A 27,744-nucleotide genomic window follows, 5' to 3' on the forward strand; every position below is an offset into this window, starting at 1 on the left:
TTTTCATATTTCGATTATCATATAATTTATTAGACAGAACAAATTTATTAAATTTATTTTACATGGATAGCATGTCCATACAATTTCAATAACATTATCAAAATTTTTCAAATAATTTTAAGCTATTCTAATAAAACTGGTGCATATTCACATATATTTATACTGAAAACTAATTTCAAAGTTAGACTTCCTTAAGAAATTTGTTGAATTTTAAGTGTAATACATTTAAGATTTGTGCCACACAAGCATTTCATTAACTTTTAACAACTCTTTCTTTTAACAGACAAAATTATTGTGAACACATTTTACAGTACAAATTCAACAAAATTATTGAAAAACAATTTCATGTTTTAATTCTTAAGATTAATACAAAGTTCATAAGTGAAATAATATTTTCATCAGACAAGATTCTAAATTTATTTTCAGGATATTAAACTACATTGTTTCCAAGCAATTCACATATGCAGAAGTTCTTTACCAGTGGTGCTTGTAGTGCTTGTGATAACCTAAAATTAAATAAATAATCCTGTGTTAGATGTAGTAAAAATATATAATGATTTTTTTTTTTTTTTTTTTTTTTTTTTTTTACATAAATGATTTGAAACTTATTTTTCTGGGGGAGGGGATTAATGATTATTGTATTCAACTCATATTTACATAACTGATCATGTCTTTTGCTATAATTCCACTACAAAATTCTCTTAATAAGGTTTAAATATGACAGCATAACTTATTAAATTTTAGCTTTTCTCTTTTATTTCCTTTATTTTTTGTAAATAAAAATGTTTCTATTTGTCTGTGCTTTTACCAATAACACTCTTTGATAAATAATTTTATGCAAACATTTTTCTTTTAATTATTATTTATTTTCAATAAAATGCTTCACAATTACTATCAGTCTATTGTTTTGAGGAGGACATGCAGTGCTATGTTTACATTACCTAACTCTAAAAAACGAATCCTCTCATTGTGCTCACATTTCTATCTGAAAGTAAATATTTCTGCAAAACACAAACATTCATATTGAAATTCCGAAACAGCTACCTATTTAGAAGATCAACATCATCTAGAACCATGCATAGACATCTGAGAAAGGTTCATATTATATAATTTCCAGTGGCAGGAAATTAATAAGAAAGTTTTCATAATTTAAAATTTCATTATCATAAATTTATCATCTTTCTATAAACTACAAAATGTTACATTGAAAGTACATATCCTTGTACATATCCACAAAATTATAATAAAAGGCAGACCACTAGCATCATCTCATCATATCATGCAAGCTGAAACTGCTATGCTATATTAAGAACGGACTTAACACAACTGCCTTTGTAGAAATCACCAAAATATTCAGATTATATAAAATTCTGGCAAAATAATAATTTTACATTTTAACAACAAAGGTCACCATTTTTGAATTTCATAAACACATCATGATTTTTGCTCATCTTAATTTTAAAATATGTGCTAATGGATTTTCCCTGAAATGGAAAAAACTGCAGGAACATGGTACAGTCCAAAGTCGTTAATTCGGACACCCATAATCCGGACCTCAAAGCTACAAACTTTCTGCACGTGCGTCGCGTTGACGCATGCGCGTAAGAAATTTACGGCTGCGAATTTGCGTGTGCGCGTGCGCAAAATACGTTTACGAATGCGCGTTTAATGTATAATGGACGGTATAAGCTAAGCTAAGCTAAAATTATCTAATGATCTATTTCAGTTAACGTTGCAGATTGCGTTGTTCCTTAATCTTCGAATTGGATCCGGCTTATTATTTTTTGCAGACTGTTAGAGCAATTTTATAAAAGTAAGCTTGAACTTTCGAATATGTCAAAAAGAATTTCCGATTTATATTTACTAATATGTAACAGATCTGCAAAGCGAAAGTATGTTTCGGAGTCCATTAAACAAAAAGTGGAATTGCTGCAAAAAATGTATAAAGGCATATCCTTTACTAAATCAGAAGTCAAACAACAAAAATCAGCGTTATATTTACAAAATTTTCACAGGACTAGTTTCGATGGTTTTACCGAACCACCATCTTCAGCTGCAAAACCTCAAATGAACAAGATAGGAAATAATGATTAGATAAGATAAGAAAGCCTGGACAAGAATAAGCAAGTGGCGCCATCTGTTGGCGAAACCAGAACTAAAACATAATTTCTCTAAAAGCCGAAGGCAAATTTGGATTGGAATTAGGATCGTTAACTAGAACAGAAAGATTTTTATGAATGTGAAATGCCTCTAGAAAATCCAGTTCTCCAATGGAAGATGTTTTTTGAATAATTTTGGCAGCAGAAAAATTGAAAGTGTGATTTTCGGACCAACAATGTTGAGCAACAGAAGACTTCTGTGTTTCCTTTTTTCTAACATATGCCTCATGTTCTTTGATGCGAAATTTTAAGGCTCTCTTAGTTTGGCCAATGTAAATTAAACCGCACTGGCAAGGAATCCTATAAATACCCCAGGAATTCATATCCGGAATGGGGTCCTTGAGTATAGAAGTCGGAATTTTGTTGATGCGAGAATAAACAACCCGAAAGTTAAATTTCTGCAAAATATGTGCAACTTTATAGCTAATTGATGGAAAGAAGGGAATGACAACAGAATTTTTATAATCTCCTAAAATAAGAATGTTGCTTTTAGTGTGTTGAGATGAGAATTTTTTAACTGCTTGATTAATAATGTTGGGTGAAAAGCCCCTGTCAATAGCTATTGCTTTTAAATAATTTAGTTCTTCATCAAGGGCTAGTTTGGAGGAGCAAACTTGAAGAGCACGGAAAACATAGGAATAAAATGAAGCTAACTTTTGTTTAGTCGGATGACATGATTTAAAGTGTGGTGGAAGGCAAACCGATGAAGGTTTACGGTAAACTGTAGTACTGAAGTTGGATGTGTTACGTGTGACCAGAATGTCGAGAAACAGAAGAGAATTGCAAGTCTCAAGTTCAAAATTGAACTGAATAGCAGGATCAATAGAATTCATTGTTGAAAGAACTTTATTTAAATCATCTTTATTACCTTCAAACAGGGTAAAAGTATCGTCTACGTAGCGGAACCATGCCGGGAAGTTTAAAGTTTCAAACAATTTTGATTCATAATAATGCATGTAGATATCAGCCAGGATGGGACTGAGGGGGCTTCCCATGGCTAATCCCTCAGTTTGCTTGTAATATTTATTTTGGAAAACAAAACGTGTTTGTTTCAAACAGAGTGAGAGAAATTAGCTCATCAGTTTCGATGCAAGAGAAATGAAATTCGCGAAGTCTGGTTTCTAGACATCTTAATGCACCCTCCACTGGGACATTGGTGAATAATGATTTTACATCAAAAGAAACCATGAGTAAATTACTAGGAGAAATGTTTTTAACCTTTTTTACAAACTCTATTGAATTTTTTATGGTGTAAATGTTATTGTCTAATAGAGTGGAAAATCTAGAAACTAAATATTTAGCTAATGGATACGAGGCAGTACCTAAATTTGATACAATAGGGCGGAAAGGAATACCACTTTTATGGATTTTGGGAAGAGCATATAATCTGGCACAATTCGCAACAGATGGGATAAGCGAATGTTTTAAGTTGCTTGAAATGATTTGCGAAGATTTGATCGCAGTTTTTATTTTGGACAAGTCCGAAGGTGAAGGATCTTTAGGGATCGGATTATATGGTCCTTCGTTTAAGAGTTTAGTGACACCATCGATGTAAGTGTTCTTATCCATGACGACTATCTGGCCGCCTTTGTCGGCCTTTGAAATGATAATATCCGGGTTAGAATGAATTTCGCGCATTGTAGCTCTTTCTCTCGCAGTTAGATTTGGTTTCAAAGGTTTATTATTGAATTTCACATTATGAGTGATAAGATGCCTAATAATTTCTTTCTGTGAATCTGAAACTTTACTGAACTTGAAAGCTTTTTCGATAGGAGCCAAAATCTTTGGAATCGAGGGTTTACAGGTTTGTGAGAAGTTAAAATTATATTTTAGAATTCTCTCTTGTTCTTCTGAAAGACTAACATTAGAAATATTAACTATTGGCTTGATGTTTACAATGGGAAGATTTTTTGAACTACTTGAACTGGAAGACTGTAAAAGAAGTTTTTCGAATTTAACTGCAAGGGTGTTTTTATGACGGTTAACTGCATTCTCCGTTCTAGACCAAGACTTTTGTTCAAGGGCAGTGAATTTTGGATATGATTTAGCGAGTTCCAGATGAAGCTTATAGAGTTCATGTTCAATTTTGGACAATTGTTGACGTGTATCCCTTATCACGGACCGAAGTAAGGCAAGCTTGCAATTTAACAGAATTCTTGAAACGCGACTCGAAGGTTTTTGATTAGATTTGATTTGAATAAAATTGGGGATAAATTTTTTACATTTACATTTAAGTAAAAAGTCAAGATGATTCAGGAATTTTTGCCGTTTCAGGTGTAATTTAGTGAAACGATTAACGGACGAAGGCATGATAAACAATGCAGAAAATCAAACTAAATTAACTGAGCAATAATAAAGTACACACAAAACAGCAGAAAAATCCCTCACTGAAATGAATAGAAAACAAAACGTTTGTAAGCAAAATGCATGAAATCAGACAAGCAAAGCACAATATCCAAATGTACAAAACATAAACATAACTTGAAAATTGCAAAAAAGTACTCACCGAAACTCCTACAATCACAAAATGGCGGTCACAACACGTGCAAAAAAGAAGGTTCCGCTACGTAGACGATACTTTTACCCTGTTTGAAGGTAATAAAGATGATTTAAATAAAGTTCTTTCAACAATGAATTCTATTGATCCTGCTATTCAGTTCACTTTTGAACTTGAGACTTGCAATTCTCTTCCGTTTCTCGACATTCTGGTCACACGTAACACATCCAACTTCAGTACTACAGTTTACCGTAAACCTTCATCGGTTTGCCTTCCACCACACTTTAAATCATGTCATCCGACTAAACAAAAGTTAGCTTCATTTTATTCCTATGTTTTCCGTGCTCTTCAAGTTTGCTCCTCCAAACTAGCCCTTGATGAAGAACTAAATTATTTAAAAGCAATAACTATTGACAGGGGCTTTTCACCCAACATTATTAATCAAGCAGTTAAAAAATTCTCATCTCAACACACTAAAAGCAACACTCTTATTTTAGGAGATTATAAAAATTCTGTTGTCATTCCCTTCTTTCCATCAATTAGCTATAAAGTTGCACATATTTTGCAGAAATTTAACTTTCGGGTTGTTTATTCTCGCATCAACAAAATTCCGACTTCTATACTCAAGGACCCCATTCCGGATATGAATTCCTGGGGTATTTATAGGATTCCTTGCCAGTGCGGTTTAATTTACATTGGCCAAACTAAGAGAGCCTTAAAATTTCGCATCAAAGAACATGAGGCATATGTTAGAAAAAAGGAAACACAGAAGTCTTCTGTTGCTCAACATTGTTGGTCCGAAAATCACACTTTCAATTTTTCTGCTGCCAAAATTATTCAAAAAACATCTTCCATTGGAGAACTGGATTTTCTAGAGGCATTTCACATTCATAAAAATCTTTCTGTTCTAGTTAACGATCCTAATTCCAATCCAAATTTGCCTTCGGCTTTTAGAGAAATTATGTTTTAGTTATGGTTTCGCCAACAGATGGCGCCACTTGCTTATTCTTGTCCAGGCTTTCTTATCTTATCTAATCATTATTTCCTATCTTGTTCATTTGCGGTTTTGCAGCTGAAGATGGTGGTTCGGTAAAACCATCGAAACTAGTCCTGTGAAAATTTTGTAAATATAACGCTGATTTTTGTTGTTTGACTTCTGAATTGGCATATCCTTTGTTTATCTAAACTTTAACGTTTGTTTATCTAAACTTTGTTTATCTTTAACGCCGCAGCAGGGCGCACAATGAATTGAAAGTTGATCTGTCAACACTATCCTTATCTTCAGAGCAGATGTTTTTATTTTTTTTTTTTTTTTTGTCTTATAATTGCTCACTAAATGTAGTATTTCATTTCGATGTACTCCGTCTTTGATATGATTTAAATCAAATGCCTCCTCATTATAATTCGTTTCCGATAGCGAAGACAGAGGTTATTGAAAACGAAAAAATTTCAATTGACAAATTAGTCGGTATTCTCGACACAGCAATTAGAGGACTTGAACAGCGGAACTGAACAAGAAATTATGTCTGTTTATAGAATTAAAGAGAATGTATTATCACATAAAAAATGAAGCAACTTAAACAACTTACATTAAAAGAAATGTTTAATATAGTAAACAAATAAATATTAAGCTTTTTTTTTTTTTTTTTTTTTTTTTTGGTAAATTTTGATACACTTTAGATCATAATTGTTCTTTATTTCGTAAATTACGGTTTCATATTTTTAATTTTATAATTTCTGCATGCCATTTTACCAGATTTAAACTGATGATCTATAATCCGGAAAAATCGATAATCCGGAATCGCCGAAGTCCCGACGAGTCCGGATTAACGACGTTTGACTGTATTTCGCCACTAAATAGTGAAAGGGAATAATTTCTTTGAATCTACCTTTTTTTTTTTTTTTTTTTTTTTTTAAGAGAGGGGGGAGCATAAGTAGGCTTACCCACTGATTTTTGATATAAATACCTAATTAAAACGTAAAATACATATGTTTGAACTAAATATTTTTTTTGCAATTATAAGTTACTTTTCATCTGTACAAAATTGTTAAACTGCACCAAGGTAATACAGCTAAGACTAAATACCAATAGAAACATAACAATGAAGTTTAAAGCTGCAAAATTAGCAGATTCCATGATAGCTAAGTTGCAGGCGTGGCAACGGATGATTTCTTTATTTCCACAACTAAAAAAACTGTTTAAGATTTCCATGCCAAACTATCACTTATGTTTACACTGACCGGACAGGATTACTTAATCCATATATACTACTACCAAGGAAAACCTCTTGTCAGATTCAATCAAAAAGATTGCCTAACAAATTATTAGTTATATCTCAAATACTTATCATTTTACTCTTCATTATACCTTTCTTTTAAGATTGAAAGAGAAATTAGACTAATTAAACTTGAGATATATAAAATGGTTCTTCCACACTCTCTGAGATTAATTAAAAGTGACAAAATTAAATGAAAGTGCTTAAGAATAAAATGAAAGAATCATTCTGAATTCCAATATCACCACTAGAAATAATGGATTTTCTATGATAGATGTTTTGGGGCCATATAAGTTTCAATATAGTAATCTCATTTCTAGCATCTTACTGAATCACTGCCAAAACAGCAATAAAAATCTAAAGATGCATTTCTAGGTAAACAGTATGAGTGCATTAGAATCTGCAAGTCATGATCTTTTGATTTTCTCTGGGAGTGTAAGGCATATATTATTTTTAATGTATTATTCTTCAGAAATACAAAGGCCATTAAACTGGGCATATTCAGACATTTGTCATAGTTCTGAAAGAAGTCACCTTACTTTTGGCAATATATTTGTCATGGGAAATCATGAATTATTCTCTCAGAATCCATTCGCAAATCATCTGCTTTAAATATTAAAGTGGTTTCAAATAGGCACTTTACCTATTTAACATTATTATCATAAGCGAGCATGGCAGAATTCATTCATCGTTCTAGAACACTTAACTATAGGTGAGAAACAGTAATTTTGAGAAGCAAAATTTAACTAGATATCTGAAATAAAGTTTTAATTACACTGGGTGAGAGATTTATCTTGTCACTCGAAATTTAAATACAGATTGGTAGAAACAAAGAAACTGTAACTGCACATAGAATAGCACCAATCCTTATTTATGACATCCAGGTGAACCGGTTAGTATCCAGTTACTCAACAAAAGTATGTAGTTAAATTATACAGAAAATATATAAATTAGTACTATAATAATACTATATATAAATAAAATGTAGAGATAATAATATAAATATGAAATAATTTGAAAAACTAGTTTCTTTACTGGAAGATATTCATCCTTTCCTTCTGGGTTGCTTTTTCAATAGTTTTACCACTAGCAGAAAACTTGCTAATCCTGATTAGAAGGTAAATTATAGTTAATATGTTAAAATTAATACAATTTAGATGATTATTTTCTCACGAAATCTCATGTTGAATACAAAACCTGTTTCATAAATTTCCTAGGATTAATTTGCTTCACCAGAAAATAATCAGATAACAGCCAATAAAATAAATGAAATTCAAAGTTAAACAATTGAGAATCCTTTGCTTTAAATTTGTGACTAGAAACATAGAGTTGTATTTTGTATCCATTTATTTGTTAATGTTTAAGATTAAATATGCATCCATACAAGATTTCAGTGATAAATGAATTTCAGCTCATTTTGAAGAATGTCTCCATTGCTCTGAATGGGTACTAAATTTTATCCACTACTCTGGAAGGCTAATACCTGAAAATATTTACTATTCAGAAGAAGACTGCTTCCACTTTTCAATACATATCCAAAAACGACCAGAAATATCCTAGTCATGAAATTGAGTCGTGTTTAGAAAAACAGCATTCACAGAAAATTACAGCCCAGTGTACCAGTTCCAATACAAATGTAAAATAAACAAAGCCCCACCTTTTTACTTCCTTGTACGAAGTAAAAACGTTCTGTAATCACAAAAATTTTCAGGCATCATATTTCAATGAAAATATCCATTTTGACCGCTATTGAATGCAATTTAACCCTTTGATGGTCATGAACGAGTTCAGCTCGCAATCGAATCGTGCTTCATAATGCGCGCAAACGAGTTCCGCTCGGGAGCAAGATTTTGACCGAAATGGTTAGTAACGAGCACTACTCGCATAGTGAAATTTTTCCCCAATGCGCGCTGACAAGCTGACTTCGTTCGCCATTATTATTCTGCACTGATTGTGTTTCAAACGAATTAAGTTAGTTTTACTGTCTACAGATGGCAGTACAAGTTCCATGAATTTCTTTTCATAATGAAGGTGGATTTTTATTTATTTATTTATTTATTTTATTTTATTTTTTGACCTTGTTCATTTTATACGTATTTTGGCGCGGTTTTTAGGGTGTTTGTACAGTAAAATGGCTCAAAAACGAAAGATAGTTATGATGATGATTATAATTGTGATACAGAAAGCTTATCAAGTTTTGAATCTGATGAAGACTTTGTTCACAGTATTTCAAGCTCAGAAGACGATCCAAGCGATGAGAAAGATTTTTCGAGTGTTCGACAATGGCGTATAATTGATTCAAGTTCTCACGCTCTTAGCCGATTTAGTTTTACTGGTGATGTAGGCATGAAAGCTTGCGTGACAAATATTTCTGATCCACTAGAGTATTTTGAGCTGTTTTTTACTGATGAGATTATAAATCATATTGTTACGGAAACCAACATTTTTGCTGCTGAAAATTTAAATAAATTTAAGAGCAAAGAATACTATGATGTAACCCGATATCGACAAAGGAAATATTACAAGAAAATATTTCGTTATTTATTAGACATAACAATTTTTAATGCTTTTCAGCTGTGGAAAAAAAAGGGGAATAAAAAATCAAATTTGGAATTCAGAATTGAACTAGCTGAAAGAATTGTTGAAAAATATCACACTCGTAGACATTTGAAATTAAAACCTGCTGAAACAGTTTCGAATACTTTAAGATTGTCAGCACGCCTGATTATATTCCACCTACAGAAAAAAAAGAAAGAACCTACTAGACGATGTGTGGTATGTTGCAGCAAAAATGATGCTAATGGAAAAAGAATTCGCCATGAAACACGTATTGCAAAGACTGTAATGCCCCATTATGTGCAATTCCATGTTTTAAAGTATATCACACACAAAAAGATTTTTAGGTAATTACTGTATTTATACTGTGCTTCATAAAGTTTTACATTAGTTGTATTTATTTAGTCCTTTCAATTTAATATTTGTCTTATATTTATAATTAACTATTATTATTTATATAATTGGTTATAATCATTTATAATTTACTGTTTAATAATTATTTTAAAGTACCAAAAAACTGTTATTTTTGTACTACAAATACTTTAAGAAATTTTTAAAACGCGCGAGGCGAGCTATCTAAGGCATCGCCAGAGAAAGGTGACATTTTCGGAAGAACGGCGGGGGAAAACAGCTGCCACTTTCGACTACTGTTTACTCCTAATGCTGCGCGAATTAAGTAAACGGAAAATGCTCATTTCCATAACCATCAAAGGGTTAACGATGTTTTTGCATGACATCTGTATATAAGAACAGAATAAAAGTTTCCCACCCAAAAAATTATAAAACTGATTTAAAATGAATTCTAAAGAGAATTTTTTGTGGCCCCTGTACGTACATACTCTGTTAACCGGCTCAGTGATCTCAGTTTCTTTACTCCTATATGTTTGTAAGTTGTGCATTTTTTGCTTTAAAAATGATTGAACTATGTTGTTCTTATCTTCCGGTTAAGGTTTTTTTGCCTTTAATTAACCTGCATGCAATAATTGTGGAATTATCAATTTGTTGCCAATTTAGAGAAACTTAGCTTCGCAACAACAAAGATAACGCCTTCTTTTATTATTGCGAATTAAATCATGTTTATAAGTGTTTCAGATTTACTTCGTAATTTTTAATATAGATATTTTGAGTTTTTATGTATTTTTGCCTTGTCGCGAAGTGAGAACTGAATTAATTGAATGAGAAATACTGAATCATCTGTAAAAAAACTGTTTCTTTTTATTTGTTGTTGTTTTTCTTTCTTAATTTCTTTTATACATCGTTTTGGATTTATTATAGTATTTGAATAGAACACGTGGCAAAGATTAGATAATTCTTCAAATTATATAAATTTATATGCATTCTGAGTTATAATATAAACGAAATGTAACGCTGTTAAGTGAACCTAGCACCAGAGTGTCGCTATGGTAAACAAATATAGTGAATTTTAAAGAGTGCATTTATTTTATTGTAGTTTAAGCGCTATCGACGAAGTAGATTTAATTCAATCCGATAAGTTTAAATGAAATGCAAGAAAAAGTGCATATAATTTAATATTTTGTGCAAGGAAGTCAATGTGGTGTACACATCAGATATTTTTAGTATTGTATTAGAATATTATAATGCAATTCATTTGCATTATTAGACTTCTGAAAATGCTACTGTTGCCTGCAACAAGATGGGACAACACTCAAATCAGTTTCACAATGCAAGTCATTCCTGGAAGTTTTAAAAGATCGTTACATTTCTAACAATCTGTGGCCAGAATGGTCAAAACCATTCAATGTTATCTAATTTGATCATTCTGGACTTTTAGTTATGGAGTGATATAAAATTAGTTCTTACTAATGATGAAACTAGAAGAATGACAACTTTAGAGAAGAAGATCATTAAAGGTATTTAAGAAATTATTGATATGAGTTTTGAAAAATTTGCTTTCAAAATATTATTAGACAAACTAAATTATACACTGAAATGAAAGTTATCAATTTTCAGTAATTCTTTCATATGCTGCTATACAAATTTTACTAAAGAGCAACATTTAATGGAACGTTCATATTTGAGCTTCTCAAACGATAATTCGTATAACAGTATCCATTTAAATTGGGGGGAAAGAAAGGAAAACATTTCACAAACTTAATACAACTATACAATGTTTAAAAGTATGTTGATATTACAAAAGTATTCTACAGGGTGATTATAGTTAAAGTTGCAATTTAAAAATGCTCTAACTTTAAAACTATAGGTCAGAATAACTTGATATTTTACCAGAACAGTCCAGAGGTAATGGAATTTTGTTTGACAAAGGAAAAAAATAGTTCCAAAATTTATCAATAGATGGCACTATTAGTGTCCACATTGCTGTTGTGGACGTATATCCGACAGGAAACAATAGACTCCAAGGTTTTACAACAGTTTTATTACAGAAAAGACAAGAAGACGTATTTACAGAGAAAACAGCGATAATGACAAGAGCAGCTTCACGAAACAAGCCTTCAGGATGTTTAATGCACGAGTTGCTTGATATGCTCTCCTCGTTAGAAGCGCAAAACTGCATGATCCGCAACAGATTGGAGGGTATCTGTGCTAATACTATGAATGTAGTGCGTGATGCTTGCCTTCAAGTCAGCCAGATTTGCAAACAGCCCATTGTAAACATTTTTCAGATACCCCTAAAGCGAAAAGTCACACGGGTTTACTTCGGAAGAGAGTGGCGATCACGCTGTTGGAAAATAGTGGCTTATGATTCTATCATCTCCAAAATGAGTGATCAACAGCAGCTTCACACGAGTAGTAACTTTTGAAGGAGCGCCATCTTGCTTGAATATAGTGCGATCCACATAATGACATTGCTGAAATGCTGGAAGGACATGGTTATGCAAAAGTGCTTCATGCCTCTTACTGTGCAGGTAACAGGACCCACAGGTGTGATTTTCTCAAAGAAGAACAGACCGACGACAAACGCTGCTGTTATTCCGCACCACACAGTGACCTTTTCAGAGTGAAGAGATAATGGCTGTAGAGAGAATGGATTTTTGGTCATCCATATACTGCAATTTTGCATGTTTACAGAACCTTGCAAGCGGAAATGAGCTTCGTCAAATCACAGAATGTTCCAAGACCATTCATTACCCATGTCCCTCTGGGCAAGAAATTGTAGTGCAAACGATTCACGTGATTTCAGGTCAGCAGGATTTAATTTATCTATCATTTTCTGCAGGCCACATGTGGTCACTGGGCCGGATTTTATGCCTCTTATTCCGGAACTTCCTGATAGCTGTTAACGCACAATCACAATCCTGATAGGAAAGCTTCACGAGAAAAGAACGATCCTTCTTCGACAGAGTAATGATGAAGCACTCAGGCAAAATGTTATGTGTGTCATTAAGTGTTCTGTATTTTTATCTTAGCCATGTCTGCAGTACGCATGTTACATCTCAGTGATTTGCATACCAACAGCAATGTGAACCATGACAGTGCCATCTATCAGTATGTTTTGAAACTATTTTTTTCCTTCTCCAAACAAAATTCCATTGCCTCATGACTGTTCTAGTAAAATATAAGTCATTTCGACAAGTAATTTTAAAGGTACAGCATTTTGAAATCACAACCTTAATTATAATAACCTTGTATTTTTCTTTTAGTACTGAAATCTTTACTTGAAAAAATATCTACTTCCATTATTTTTCTGCAGTTTTTGATATCAATAATAAAATATCACACAAAAGAAGATGAACATGACTCTTAAAATAAAACTTCCAAAGCTGAACGATGTGAAACATAATTCAAAAGCAAATAAGCAAAAGGCTCCACCTTTTTTTTTTTTTTCCAAATACATTTTAATTACTCAGGTCTCTGGAAATTGTTATCTAGCTTTTATCTACAATAACAGAATTTCTCTTATTACACATATCATTTTCAAATTTACAGAATGTTATTTTTTAGCCACATCATTTTACAGTTTCAATTTTTAAAAGAAGGTTGAAATTACTTACGTATATGTTCATAGTTGATTATATAGAAAACAACCATAATTCCTACAGTTAGATGCACTATAGGAGTAAGTCCTGCTTTTTTGGGCTGAGCGTATTTAAACTGCCAATGCCACCAAGCTAAAAGAAATTGGAATATTTATACAAATTGTATTAAAATGCAAGATGTGTTACTAAGCAAAGATTTTGATAACTTAATTTTATTGAAGAAATCTGATGGTACTTGTTTATAAAAATAATTTTAAGTCTTAATATTTAGTAACATTAATGTTTTCCCTGCTTGTCATAGATTGGGTTAATCTATCTGGCATCAGTAGAAAATGTTATGATTTTGGAAAACGTGGTAGTGCTTTCTATGCTATCATAGATTTTTATGCATTGATTTTTAACATTTCTTAGAAAATATAACATTTTGAAATCATCAGCAATTGATACCACAAAATGATTGCTTCAAACTGAAGAAAAAGTAAACAGAGATAAAAAGAAATAGAAGCAAGTTCTAAAGGAAAACTGGGCAAAATCGAAATATCAAGAAAGAACATGCTTTAACTGTGGAAAATTAGGATTTTATCAAAAGAATGTTGTAATAATAATATAAAATGTTATAGTTGTGGAAAATTAGATCACAAATCAACAGAATGTAGAAAGAAAAACCAAAGAACACAGAATGCTGGGAAATTTAACATATAAAACTGGTAGAATGTCAAGCACAGAAAGAGAAAACTACATGTGAAGTATCTAAGACAATAGAAGAAACTTCATCTTTTATTCAAAACAGAAATGATGAAGAAAATGGTATAGAAAAACAAGACAATAGAAAAATTAAATTGATAATAGATTCAGGAGTTAATCTCATATAGCAAGAAGTAAGGAAATATCTACCAGTTTTAAGGATGAAGAACAAGAAATAATAGCAGTTGAAAAAGGGGGCTATGATCAAATTACCGTAATTTCGCGCGTATAGTCCGCGGACTATCTGTGTTTAAAATGCGAATTTTTGAAGCTGCGGACTATCCACCAGTGCGGATAATACGCTGGTTGTTCACGGTTAAAATCGTTGAAATTTAAAAAACACGCTGTCGTGAACTGCCGATGATCAAGTATAAAAAAAGCGCGAGATTCCAAGAAAACATTCGTATGTATCGTATCGATAGTAAACCATAGAGCATAGTGCAGAACGAATGAGTAGTAGCAAGTAGAGCTCCTAAAATCCAGGCTCGCGCATCAAGCGATGCCGGGATATGAGCCAAAGAAAGTCTTGTGTGAGCACTCACTTAGCGCAACCAGAGTCTTGTATCCCAGTATCCTTCGCACTGCTTTAGCGCAACTGCCGGGAGGGGGAAAAGTAATGCGTCAGCTCGGTTTTTAGGAGCCATAGTAGCAAGTACCTGGAGTAGGAAGGAAAAAGCGTGATTCGTTTACTTATAGCGTGGTTCGGCAACACCGAGTGAGTGGGGTCGAAGGTCACATTTCATTACCACTTATCACGAGTATAGCACGTTGCACAGTATTTTGTCTTTCATCTTCGATAACGTTGATGAAACATCGCCGAAGTTTTTACTGCTGAGTTAAACTCAAGGTAGTTGAGAAAGCTGAATAAGATGAAATAGAGAAGCGGGCCGTTATTGGTTTAATATTAGTATTCGGTGCACACGGGATTTGGCTACTTTTGGCGACTTTATGATGAGCAGTGAAAACGGGACATATACGATGAGTAGTTAACGGGTCATTCAAAGAAAATATATAGTTAAACATAGTATATACTATGTATATAGTATATATACTATGTGTGTATACTATATATATAGGCGTTCTTTGGATCATTTTTGGTGTTGGCGATAATTTTCAAAGTCGCACCAAGGCTGCACCGTATACTAGGATTTTACCCCGTTATTTTGAAGTGGACGAGAAAGCGGTGAGAAATTGGCGCAAACAAAAGGATGTGTTTAAAAGGCATGGGAATATTGCCGTATTAAAAAAACGTTATTTCGGACGTATAGTCCGCGGACTATCCGGTGGTGCGGACTATCTGACGATTTTTGAAATTTTTTTAATATAAAATCGTGCCTGCGGACTATACGATGGTGCGGACTATACGTGCGAAATTACGGTAGTTGAAATTGGTAACATTAAAATGCAAACTCATAGAAATAAGATTGATAATAGAAAATGTTCTGCAAATACCAAATTTAAGCAAAGATTTACTGCCAGTTCTAAAAATTGTAGATCATGATTTAAAAGTATTTTTTACCAAAACTAAAGCAGAACAGATTAATAAACATGGAAACATTTAGAAATGGAAATATATTTGAAGTTGAAGGAAATGTAATAAAAGAAGCTAAAATTAGCAATGTTAATGATGTACTATGCTATCTGAGACACCTAAACTATCAAAGATGTCACTATGTCACCTAACTATCAAACTAACTACAGCACTAATACATCAACTAAACTATCATCAACTAATTGACAGAAATGAAGAAAAACTCATCAGTTACTGGATTAGAATATGTAAAAATTTCCAAAACAATTGTGAACTTTCTATGTTAGGAAAACCAACATAAACTTCTTATAAAGGTGTGAAATTTTAGTAGTATGAAGGTATTTAAAAATTATGGTATACAGATTTAGTTTGACCAATCGAGAAGTCAATAGATGGCAGTTTTTACTTTCTAACAGTGGTAGATGATTAGAATAACTTCATGTCTGCAATTATAATTAAGGAAAAAAAAAAAAAAGGTAAAACTGCAGAATCTTTAAATAAAGCTTACCACTCAAAAAGAAAGACAAGCAGGAAAGAAACAAAAAAGAATTGGTACTGATTACGGCAATGAATTCTTAGCTAAAAATATAAAGCAATTTTTTGGAAAAATGGGAATTAAACATGAACTTGCATTCTACAGTCTTTACATTCTACAGAATAATGAAAAAGACAGAGCATTTTAAATGTGCTATAGTCATAACTGCTAGAAGCATGATTGATGCAGAACTACTGATAAAATGTTGGAATGAAGAGTTAAAGTAGCTGTACACGTGAATAATTGGAATGACAAAAGTGATAGCACCTTTGTACTTTAATAACTTTATACAGGATGCAAGCCTAACATTATTTAACTTAAAAGATTTGGTTGTGAAGCATACACTCATATAAAACATGGAAAGATGGATCTAAAAGCTCAAAAAGGAATTGTGGTAGACTACAACATGAAAAGAAAAGCCCACAAATTTATATTCTTGAATTAAATAAAATTCAAGATGTGGGAAATGTAAAATTTAATGAGCAGAAACTTGGATTAGCTTTACTGAAAAGAAATGATTTAAAATTTAATAAAAACTAAATACTGGAAGAGTTTATTATTTTCTACAACGAACAAACTAATGACAGTGAAAACAATTCAAGAATAATTGATAGAGATCAGACAGATGATGATATAACAGAACAAGAATCTGAAGAAATTTTACCACCAAACCCAAATGATGAACATGACAAAATGAATTCATTGGAAATGCCAGTATCAGACTCCCCTCAAGTAATTGATGAACCTGGACATGATAGTCTTCAATTCTGTGCAGAAGAGTCCAGAGAAGCAATGAAACCACCAGAAAAAATTACAAATCTTACTATTTGGCAACATTACTGTTTTTCTTGATTGTAAAGACTGAGTTAATGTATCTGACATCAGTACACAATGTTATAATTTTGGAGAATGTAGTAGTGCTTGCTATGATAAAATATTCTTTAATAAAGTTCAGGGCTTAATTTCTAAAATTAGAAGTGCCTGAGACCTATGGATGACCGTTAACAAAGACTAAATAAATAAAATGACTATTAAACTCATTAATAATTTTTAAATTAAATAGTTAATTATTATCAAATTAATTAATAGCTATTTAATTAATGTTTATAAATTGTTATTTAATCAATAATTATTATATAATTTATTTGATAATTATTAAATAGTAAATTAATTAAAATTAAATAAATTGTAAAGAGATAAATTAAAATTTAATAAGCAATTTTTAATATGATGCAATTTTGTTAAAATAAAATTTTCGAGATACAATTTCTACTGAAATTGTTATTCAATTACATAAAAGAAGTGCCGCAGCCTTCTTATTCAGGGCTCTGGTGCGCTCCGGCTAGAATTATAATTTATTAGAAAAACTAAGAAGCACTGGCCCAATTTAAGCTCTGATCGTAGGGATGAGAGTTCTTTTATCATCACAAAAATTAAATATACTTAAAGTATAGCTGATGAAAATTCAGATAATGCTAAAAACAGGGCAAAACAAAATGATAGCATGAGGGTATGAATGGGTGGAAACAAAAAAATGAGGGGAATCTTGGTGAGAGAGAACGTTCTCTTTTACTGTGGCTCTCTGCTCTATAATTATAACCATCAAGCAGATGTGTGTCAGGGATAAAATGAGTGCTGAATCTGACTTCTAAAGGATGGATGTAAAATTGCTCGTTACGCTTTGCGACCCCTGGATTTGGGTGCATTAGTGGATACTGTGGGAAGACAATGTGTAGGACATGCTTGAGCAGTTTATCTCAGTATTTCACTCTAATTGTACTCCCTGTCACTTAATGCATGTTTAAGAATATAAATTTTCTTTCCTGTGAGGATAACTAACTGTAACCGTCGATAACAATACATTAGATACCATGGTATGGTGAGAAATTTACCCATTCCTAAACAAACTCCCCCAAATTTATTACCCTTCTTAAAGGGAAAGGTTTCCACATGTGAGTGAGGGAACTTTACTTGAACATCTCATGTTCTCATGAGTTCATATTTCTAGGGAAATATCAGATTATTGCAAGGTCTGCTTATTGTCAAATTAACTGATGATAACTGATGATCTATAATCCGGAAAAATCGATAATCCGAAATCACCAAAGTCCCGACGAGTCCGGATTAAAGACTTTTGACTGTATATACAAATCTCCAAATGAAAATATGTAAGATAAAAATATAACAACAAACTTCTCATTTTAATTGGAAATAGTCCCCTTTGTACTTTTGCTTCTCTCCTGCTAACACATACCACTCTCTTCTCTGTATATTCCATTGTCTGAAGATGTATTAAACTTTAAAAAAATGTGGGGTGCATAAGTAATACTTCAACTCATTTACTGTTAAACTTACCTCTGCTCATAGCACCAATCATAGCTGAAGGAGACTTGTTTCTTCTAGCCAGCCATGAACCTAATTCACCAATTTTTACTTCACTTAATGGGATGTCTTCTGAATAGAAAAAGACATAAATGTGATTTTAAAATAATCTAGTAATACCTGTTTACTAAAGCTTTACAAAGTTCATTACAATTATTAAATTTTGGATTAATAATTATCTATAATTTAATTACTCTATGATTTAAAAAATCAAAAGCAAAACGTACAAAAACATTTGACTATGTCCAGATAATTGATTAAAAATATATAAAAATAATTCACAATTGATTACTCACTCAAATTCTAAAAAGTAATAGCAGTACAACATAGTTAAAATGGATATAATGAAACAATGAGATCCTGACAAAAAATTAGAACTGATAAAAAAATTTGTTAGCTTATATTTAAGGGTGCTCCTTGCATTATTGCGAAGTTGTTGTTTCATTTATGGTAACCTGAGTAGTTGAATGTTATGGAAACCCTATTATGACATAATTGGTTGTGTGATTGTGGTGAATTTGACTGGAGAGAAATGAGATATTCCATTAATGCAGGGACAGATGGGAAAATATTTGTTGGATGTCAGTTACGAAGTACACTGCATACTGTGGTTCGTAAAATGGCTGCTAGTGGTAAAGTGGGTGTTTGGTGGTACAGAACGAGACCGCGAAAGGTGTATTTTTTGAAGTGGCTGAGGGCAGAAGAAAAGAAACTTTGTTGGATGTAATTCAACAGAATTATAAGTGTCCTGTTTGTACGAAGGAAATGCATATGGTTGAATGTAAAGATCGTTCAGATGGCTTTGAATGGATTTGTCACAAGGAAGGTTCAAATGCTCACAATATAGTGTTCCATTAGAAAGGGAAGATGGTTTGAGGAAAGTTTTTGGATGCTATTAAGGAATTTATTGTGCCATGGGCTGAAAACATAGAAATTTCTAAATAAGGTAAGTGGACATTTCCTTTGTATAGCGTTTAGATGTTATAAGATGAATTTCCTTTTTTATGTTATTTCATTGTTTGACTTAATATGTAGTTTATTGATATTACATATTTTTGTTTGATTCTAGTGTAGAATTGGGTGCTCCTTTGACTTTTTAAGTGAAAATAGATCGATGTGTACATGGACAAAGTCAAGGGACTGCACAATTGTCTGATGTTTTTTTAAGTGAAAATAGTTTGATGTGTGCATGGATACCGAGTTTTGCAATTCTTTGACTTGTTATTTTGCCTTTGTGTAGGCACCATTTGTGTATTTTTGGCACAAAAATCACTGCTACGCAAAGCCAAAATAACCATAACTTCCATGACCTGAACTTTTCACTACAACTTTTGATATTATTTTGTCCCATATATGATTATCAATGAAAAATATATTGAAGAATTTTCTCACATTAATGGAATATCTCATCTCTGTCCAACAATACAGATAAAGAATGTGAAACCTTAAAGATAAAGAATGTGAGGGGTGACAAAGTACATGAATGCTATAAAAGCTCTTTATATTTAAAAAATAATTGTAAAGTACAGAAAGGATGAACTAGTTGAAAATAAATGAAGTTGCTACATGAAAGAAAGGAAAACAAAATAATTACTGTAACAAACAAAAAAAGCAAGTCGGATTCATAAATAAATACAATAAAGCTTATTGCAGAAACCTGTGACTATAAGTTTGTATATACATGCATAGGATTATCACTTTCTTTGACTGGCAAACTGGAACCTGTCTTACTTTTGATACTTATAAAGTCTACCAGATAATTATGTCAGTCTGCAAAGTGAAAGAAAATAATACACTTTTCATACTTTTAATAATATTTATTGTACAATACAAATTCCATTGTAACTTTTAACCTCTTGTCAGCATGATGGTAACTTGTAAATACACTTTCTGGAAAAATATCTTCTCTTAAGGAGAAAAGGACTCAAACTGTGCTTAGCTAACATTTGCTTCAGTTTTGAATTTTTCTCTCTTCAAAATATTTTGCAAGGAGAAGAATAAGTGATAAAGAGGTTGCTAGGTTTGAGGAGTATCGTGGATGCAGTAGAAATTCTCAGCCTAGCTTTTCGATTTTCTGATGAGTCACCAAAACAGCATATGGCCTGGCATTATAATGATGCACTATGATATGCTTCCTATCGAACATCACCTGCCTCTGTTCTCCGAGTGCTTTGTTTAAATTATCCATTTGCTGACAGTATCCCTTCGAGTTGAGTTTCAATAGCTCATAATGTATTGGTCCTGGGCATCACACCATACATAAAGCATTCTCTTATTCAGACTCGAGCTCAGTATAGAGGTGACAGAGGCAGATTGTCCTGCATTTTTGCTTTTTGTTTTGAGCCTAAATTTCTAGAATATGTACAGAATAGCCCTTGAACACTTCTGGAATATTCTTGGAATGTCAAAACAAGCAGATACTGGAATATTTAATTAGCATTCTTGTGTATAAGTGGAATACTATGAAATTTTCTCAGTATATTTTTATATTTCCTGTACAAAACCTCAGGGATACTCTTGTACTATAGGGGACATTATCACATCTTAACTTCAAAGGAGTGTCTGAAATCAATACACGCATGTGCAAAAACTGCCACTAACAAATACAAAAGAATATATCACATGTGCATTCACCATGATATTCGATTCATAAAGAGACCATCCAACACAGAATAACAATCAACAAAATGACCATTAAATGATCACTGCATGAATGCCTTCAGAAGTACCACACAAAACAAGACCACTAACCGTGTCCAAGAAAATCAATATCCTTGCAGTAAAAGTAAAGATAGGCACATAAAGAAAGCAATTTACAATACTGGGAAAATTCAGAATTAAAAGTTTCTATAACTAAAAAGAATTTATTTCGTTTCCTAATACATCTCATAAATTTTCTTTTTCAAAAGGAAATCCAGAACAAATATATAACCTCAGAAACATTATTTTGGGATGGAAAATTGAGACTATCTTGGAAAACTGGAATCTTTAGCAACCATAAGAGTATACGATGTCATCAGAAAATCATGCCTAAGTAATTACAAAGGAACCTTCCAAAAATCGCTTCCAAAATATGGACAAGCACCTGAAATTTGCTAAAAATCATTACTAAAGAGCTCTAACTTCTGAATAGCACATTATTTAGCAATAAAAAATTTTTTTTATTTTGATGGTTGTGACATTGCTTCATAAAAACCAAAGGTTAGAGTTGACTTTAGGGTACCCCATGTATTATCACGAAGTTGTTTCGTTTATCGCCAAGTTGTAGCATTTATGGTAACCTGAGTAAACTGAATGTTTTGAAAACCCTATTATGACACAATCGTTTGCATTATTCTGAGAAATATTGAATCATGGGATGTTCTGCAAGGGCTTTTGTGATGTGTGTTGCTTAGGAAGTACATTGCTTGTTTCATTGTTTAGATGGTACAATGGCTGAATATAGTAAGATTAATTCGAAGTTTCTGTACGACTTGGAATGAAAGGGGACAAGTGAATTAATTTACTTGTGTGCAAATGAAGGTTTACTTAGTAGCCCATTTTCTAGATAGTCCGAAACTACGGAGGATATTTTTGATTTTTGTGAATTTATGTGGTGACACCGACATACAGATTCTAGTTCAGATAATTTTAGGAAGTTTTTGAATGCTGTTAACCCTTTGCGGCATGGTGTGTCAATATATATCCCACCTAATTAATATTTATTTTCTCAGTTAGAAATTTCCGTTAGAAATTTTCTAATCTTTTAAAAATAATCTATTTTAGTTGTTATTTTTCTCAGTAGATGTTATTACTATACCAGGGCTTAAGTTTATAAGCAAAAAATATTCAAAATAGGATCACAAGAGTGATATCCATGTATCTCGCATTTTTCAATATTTTAAAAATTTTGGTATACAATTTATGATATGCAAGATTCTTTTTAATATTCAAAGGTATTTTATTTTCAAAAAATCTTAATTGTATTCAATATTTTATAACATTAATTTTGCAGTTGAAATAAGTGGGTTAAAATTTGTCCCACCACACACTTGAATTTCCGCTCAATAGATGGCAGCACTCACGATTATTTTTTCTTTTCTTTTTTGCATCTACTTTTTTCGTGATTGCGCACGCTTTTGCATCCGTTGTATGCTCTGATATGCTAAAACGTCTAGAAAAAAATTAACAACTCAGGAAGCTTTGGATCGTTTTGCTGAATTGCCATCCAATTGCGACTCAAATGCTTCAGATGTCAGTTCTAATTCAGATGAAATTGAAATCCAGGAGAGAATAACTGAGGTTGAAGTTATTGCTGAAGAAGGAAGGGAAGTAGTTATAATTTGTTTCGCTTTTTAAAGACACAGACCCATCTATGCATGTGGCACTGTAAATATGGATCGGAAGTATCTACCCAAAAATTTAAAAGACAAATTTATGTCAAGAGAATATATAGACTTTTCAGTTAGCGATGATTCAATTTATTGCATAAAATGGAAGGATAAAAGATCCGTTTCGATCCTGTCTTGCTTGGAAAAGGCAACTGAAATGAAAGAAATTAATAGAAAAGAACGAGATGGAAAGACAAAAAAAAAGTACTGTGCCCAAACAGCATTATTTCATACAATAAGAATATGGGATATGTCGACTGATTGATCAACTGAAAGGACTATATGAAATAGACCGCAAAAGCAAGAAATGGTGGCACATGATTTTTTTTTTTTTTTTTTTTTTTTTTTTTTTACTTTTTAGATGCGAGTATAGTAAACACATTTATTCAAGTTTGTTCAGGAACCTGATCATGATGTAAAAACAATGAAAGATTTTCTTCTCTCAGTTACAGAAGGTCTAATGGCACTTGCAGGCAAGAAAGAGCTGAAAAGAAAACTGAAATCCCCAGTTCAAATAAAAACTAAAAACCCGTTCGTACAACCAGAAAAAATAAAACTAAAAAATGTAAGTCAAACGAAAAAGAGAACGAGCAGGAGAATATGTGCATATTGCAGCATATCGAAAGAAGAACGACGAACATTTTGGATGTGTGAAACATGTGAAGTGCCTCTATGCTTACAAAAGAATGAAACAACATGTTTTTCAAAGTTTCATGAAAAATAACTTTTTTCAATTTTAATCATATATAATATAAATGTTTTTGAATCAAGTGCCAATTTCAATATTTTATTTAGTATCATATGTACGAGTACCAAATTTTAATCTTAAAATAATATTCAAGAAAATATTTTCTTTTGTTCCTAAAATTTAAAAATATTAAATATATACTATATGCAAAATGTGCATACGCAAAGTTTTACAAGTCATGCATATATGCAATAAGTACAAAATGCATTTTAGTGTGTTTATTATGAATATTTTAGAATGCACGCTTTATTTTGTTTATTCATTCCACATATAATTTTTTTCCCTGCTATACACCAATATGCTATAAGACATGTGCTAGTTACATGGTGGGACAAACGGTATCCCACCTTCCACCGTAAAAAATAAAAGCGCAGAATTTTTTTCAAGCCTTAAAGGCACTTAAGTAAGTCCATCTGACTTATTCTAAGGCATTTTTTTAAAGATTAAAATATATTTTAAATATGCGTGCTGCAAAGGGTTAAGGAATTTTGTGTGCCACAGACTGAAGATGAACGAATTTTTAAATAAGGTAAGTGGATATTTGCTTTGTGTAGTACTTAAATGCATAACATATTTTTCCATTTTTATGTTATTTTATTGTTTGGTTTAAAATGTAGTTTGTTGAGATTCTGTATTTTTTGTTTGCCTCTACTGTAGAACTGGCTGCTCCTTTGACTTTTTAAGTGAAAATATATCGATATGTGCATGAACAAACTCAAGGGAGTGCACAAGGCATAGTTTGTGCAATTCTCTGATTTTTTTTTAAGTGAAAATAGGTCGATGTGTACATTGATAAAGTCAAGGGAGTGCGCAATGCCATTTTTGTGCAATTCTGGGATTTTTTTTAAAAGTGAAAATGGGTCGATGTGTACATGGATACTGAGTTTATACAATTCTTTGTTTTATTTTATCTTTGTGTAGCGGCTATTTAACCTAGTTTGTGCAATTCTCTGATTTTTTTTAAGCGAAAATAGGTTGATGTTTACATGGATAAAAGGAGTGCACAATGCCATTTTTGTGCAATTCTGGGATTTATTTTAAGTGAAAATAGGTCGATGTGTACATGGATACTGAATTTGTGCAATTCTTTGTCTTGTTAGTTTGGCTCAAAAATTGCCACTACGCAAACCAAAATAACAAGTTACAAAATTGCAGAAACTCGGTATCCATGTACTGCCAAAAATTGCCAAGTGGTACCCTAAAATATATTTTTACTAAACCAAACGCTGAAAAATTTGCTTTAGACAGATTTTTGTTTTACACATAAAGGTCAATTTATGATAGTGCAAAGCTGTATGGCTGCAATTCAAAATTTTGTATTTATTGATGATATTAGAGATGGACGATACCCTCAGAAACTGATTCAAGGAAGCTGTTTACTTTAATGAGCGGGCAACTGGTGATCTGACAAAATGGAGCTGTAACTCCTAAGAGTTCACCCACTAAGAGCACTCATGAGGTGCGTGCAAGAAAAGTTCAATTTCGCATTTTAGAGTACAATGAAATGTTTCTCTCATATAAAAAATACATTTAATTTTTATAATTTTCAACTTTTAAAATTTTTTTATTCCAAAATTTTGTTGTTACTTCTATATAAAAATGAGTTTCCAGGGAATCTCCAAACTACAGCTAAAGTCCAGGAAGTAAGTGGTTTGAAAGATTCAATTCTTCTAATTCCACTCCTTGTTCAATTCTTTCTGCTATTTGCTCCATTTGCACATACTGCTCTTGATCCACTTCCCCATTCCTGATATTATTTATGAAGGTTTGTTAGTGAACAACAAGTCATAAAAAAGTAACTAACTCAATTTAGTGAGTGAACAATTCTGATAAGCTTCCATAAAGAATAGTTATACCCATCTCTATGTGATAACATAGTTTAAGTATACTGAAAGAAAAACTTATATAAAGAGTTAATTAGTTTAGTTTTTAGTTCTGATATAAACTTCATGTTTTATTAAGACTCAAAACCTGTGACACAGTATATAAAACTGCCTGCATTGTCATTATAAGTAACTACATAACCCTGACCACAAATACCATAACATATGCACACTGCCTGGGAACCCCATAAATATGGAGATCTCTATTTCAGCAAATTATTGTTAGTCTTGGCCCTATTGTTGTAGATAAAGGGCTATAATACTGAAAGCGTGAGACGTATATTTCTGAATGATAGCCCCGATATCCACATCTGACACCAATACCACTGAAAATTTGAATTCTCTATTTGAACAGCTAGAGAGACATTTAAAATAACAAGCAGCGAGTCACTTGATAGATATCCTGCACAATGGATGGGATAAAACACAAAATCGCTGCCATGATACTGAAGGCAGAGCTGGATTAACAAGTAAGCAAAACAAGCACATGCTGTGGTGTCAAAAAAAGGGTACAATACAAAATGACTCGAGGAAAAGGCGAATTACAAAAATTTCCTTTTGCCGGTTTTACCATGGAAATCACGAATCACGCTGCCGTTAAACAAAGGGCTAAAGAGAATAATGGGGAAAGACCTAAATGAATTCGGAGGCATCAAAATCTTTTCAGTGTTTGGGGCTTTTAATCATTTCAATCCGCTTGCCTGGAGGCCATTACAAGGCTAAATGTCATGCAAATAACCACATACATCTGAAATAAAAGAATGATCTGCTGAATTTTTAAACAATTCTTATCAAAAATCGAAAATCTGACCTCGTAATTCAGATGCTGTAATTTCAAACTTCCAACACAAGTGTAATATCTATCGATTATATTAATTATCTAATATCTATGAAGTAAATATATTCTACTTTACTGAAATTCATTATTTGGTTTAAAAACTGCACTTATCCAGGTAAGCGTTTAAGTATTCTAAATTTCTGAAACCACAATATATTTAATGTGCACATAACTGCTGGATACAATAAAGGCAAAACCAAGTTAGAAACAATTAAAACATACTTTTGCCGTAATATACAGATGGATCGTATGGACCATGAACTCTTTCATTGTATCCGGCAGGATATCTACCAAATCCTTTCAATAATCCACCTAGTACCATCTTCGCAGAAAAATCGGTTTATTCGTGACCTTCTCCACTCTTTCCACGAACAAACACAGGAATTTCATCAAGGTTGAGAAGTAGTTGTTCTTCTTCTCTCAAAAAATATTCTTACTTGTAGGGAGTTTTCTTCAGAAACATCTTTCAGAAATAGCATGAACAATCTTATAGCTGAATGGACGTAGAATTTTCCGCTATCAAATGAGTAAATAAGGAAATCAAGCCAAAAACATAATTGTAAATAGTGTAAGTCCATGGTCCTTTTTGTTTTTAAATGTGTATTTGATTTGCATTTAGTATTTGATTTCTATTTAGTATTTGTTTTGTATTTAGTATTTGATAGCATTTGATTTGTTTAAGTTAGTTATTGCATTTATTGTTCATGTTGTTTGATATTGTAATGTAATGTTTATGCCACAGTTGTAAGTTTAGCTTCCTGTCCAGGGATTGTACTGCCCGGGACGTGCAGTCCTTGGGAAGGGGGCAGTGTTACGAATTTGGTATTTAAAAAGCTAATGTTAGTTTAATTATAAATTAAATGGTTTTATTTCTCGCGCAGTGCAGCGCGTGACGAATATTAAAAGAAAGCTAAGCCGGAAAATTGAAAATACAAGAGGGCGTGCATTAAATAAATAAATATCTCTTTTTGATTTCGAGAAAGTAATGGAAAATTCTAGCGCGTGATTTTAAAATCTTATAAAAGGAGGAAAACATCTCAGTTTGTTGTAGTTGCTTAGTTTGTTGTTGTTTAGAAAACTGCTGTTGTTGATTATAGCGAATTCGCGGATTAGCGTTCTTTAGCTGTTTTGAATTGCGTTCTATTGTACATTTGAGTAGTTAAAAGATAACTACTGTGAGATATTGTGATACTGCATGATAATTTGAGAAAATTTAAGCATTTCTGTTGTGATAATAATAAATTTTTGTTCATTTTTCATCGGACTTGT

The 27,744-nt window shown here is 32.2% G+C and overlaps 1 protein-coding gene across 2 annotated transcripts; it reads right to left on the minus strand.

Moving 5' to 3' along the window:
* Nucleotides 1-26,865, minus strand: ATPsynF (ATP synthase, subunit F). Of its 2 annotated transcripts, none has more exons than XM_085822527.1 (4): nt 26,694-26,865; nt 18,610-18,705; nt 13,460-13,576; nt 1-506 (listed from the first exon to the last, which is right to left on the minus strand). In XM_085822527.1, the coding sequence occupies exons 1-4, from the start codon at nt 26,743-26,745 to the stop codon at nt 475-477; spliced, it is 297 nt and encodes a 98-aa protein (XP_085678653.1). In that variant the 5' UTR covers nt 26,746-26,865; the 3' UTR covers nt 1-474. The 2 variants fall into 2 exon arrangements, with proteins under 2 accessions (XP_085678653.1, XP_085678652.1); XM_085822526.1 differs by having other exon boundaries at nt 18,610-18,708; nt 26,698-26,862.
* Nucleotides 26,866-27,744: the final 879 nt, after the last annotated feature.

The sequence above is a fragment of the Stegodyphus dumicola genome, chromosome 8, assembly GCF_044657685.1.
Source record: "Stegodyphus dumicola isolate Sdum_Otavi_A_Nest chromosome 8, ASM4465768v1".
Taxonomy (NCBI): Eukaryota; Metazoa; Arthropoda; class Arachnida; order Araneae; family Eresidae; genus Stegodyphus; species Stegodyphus dumicola.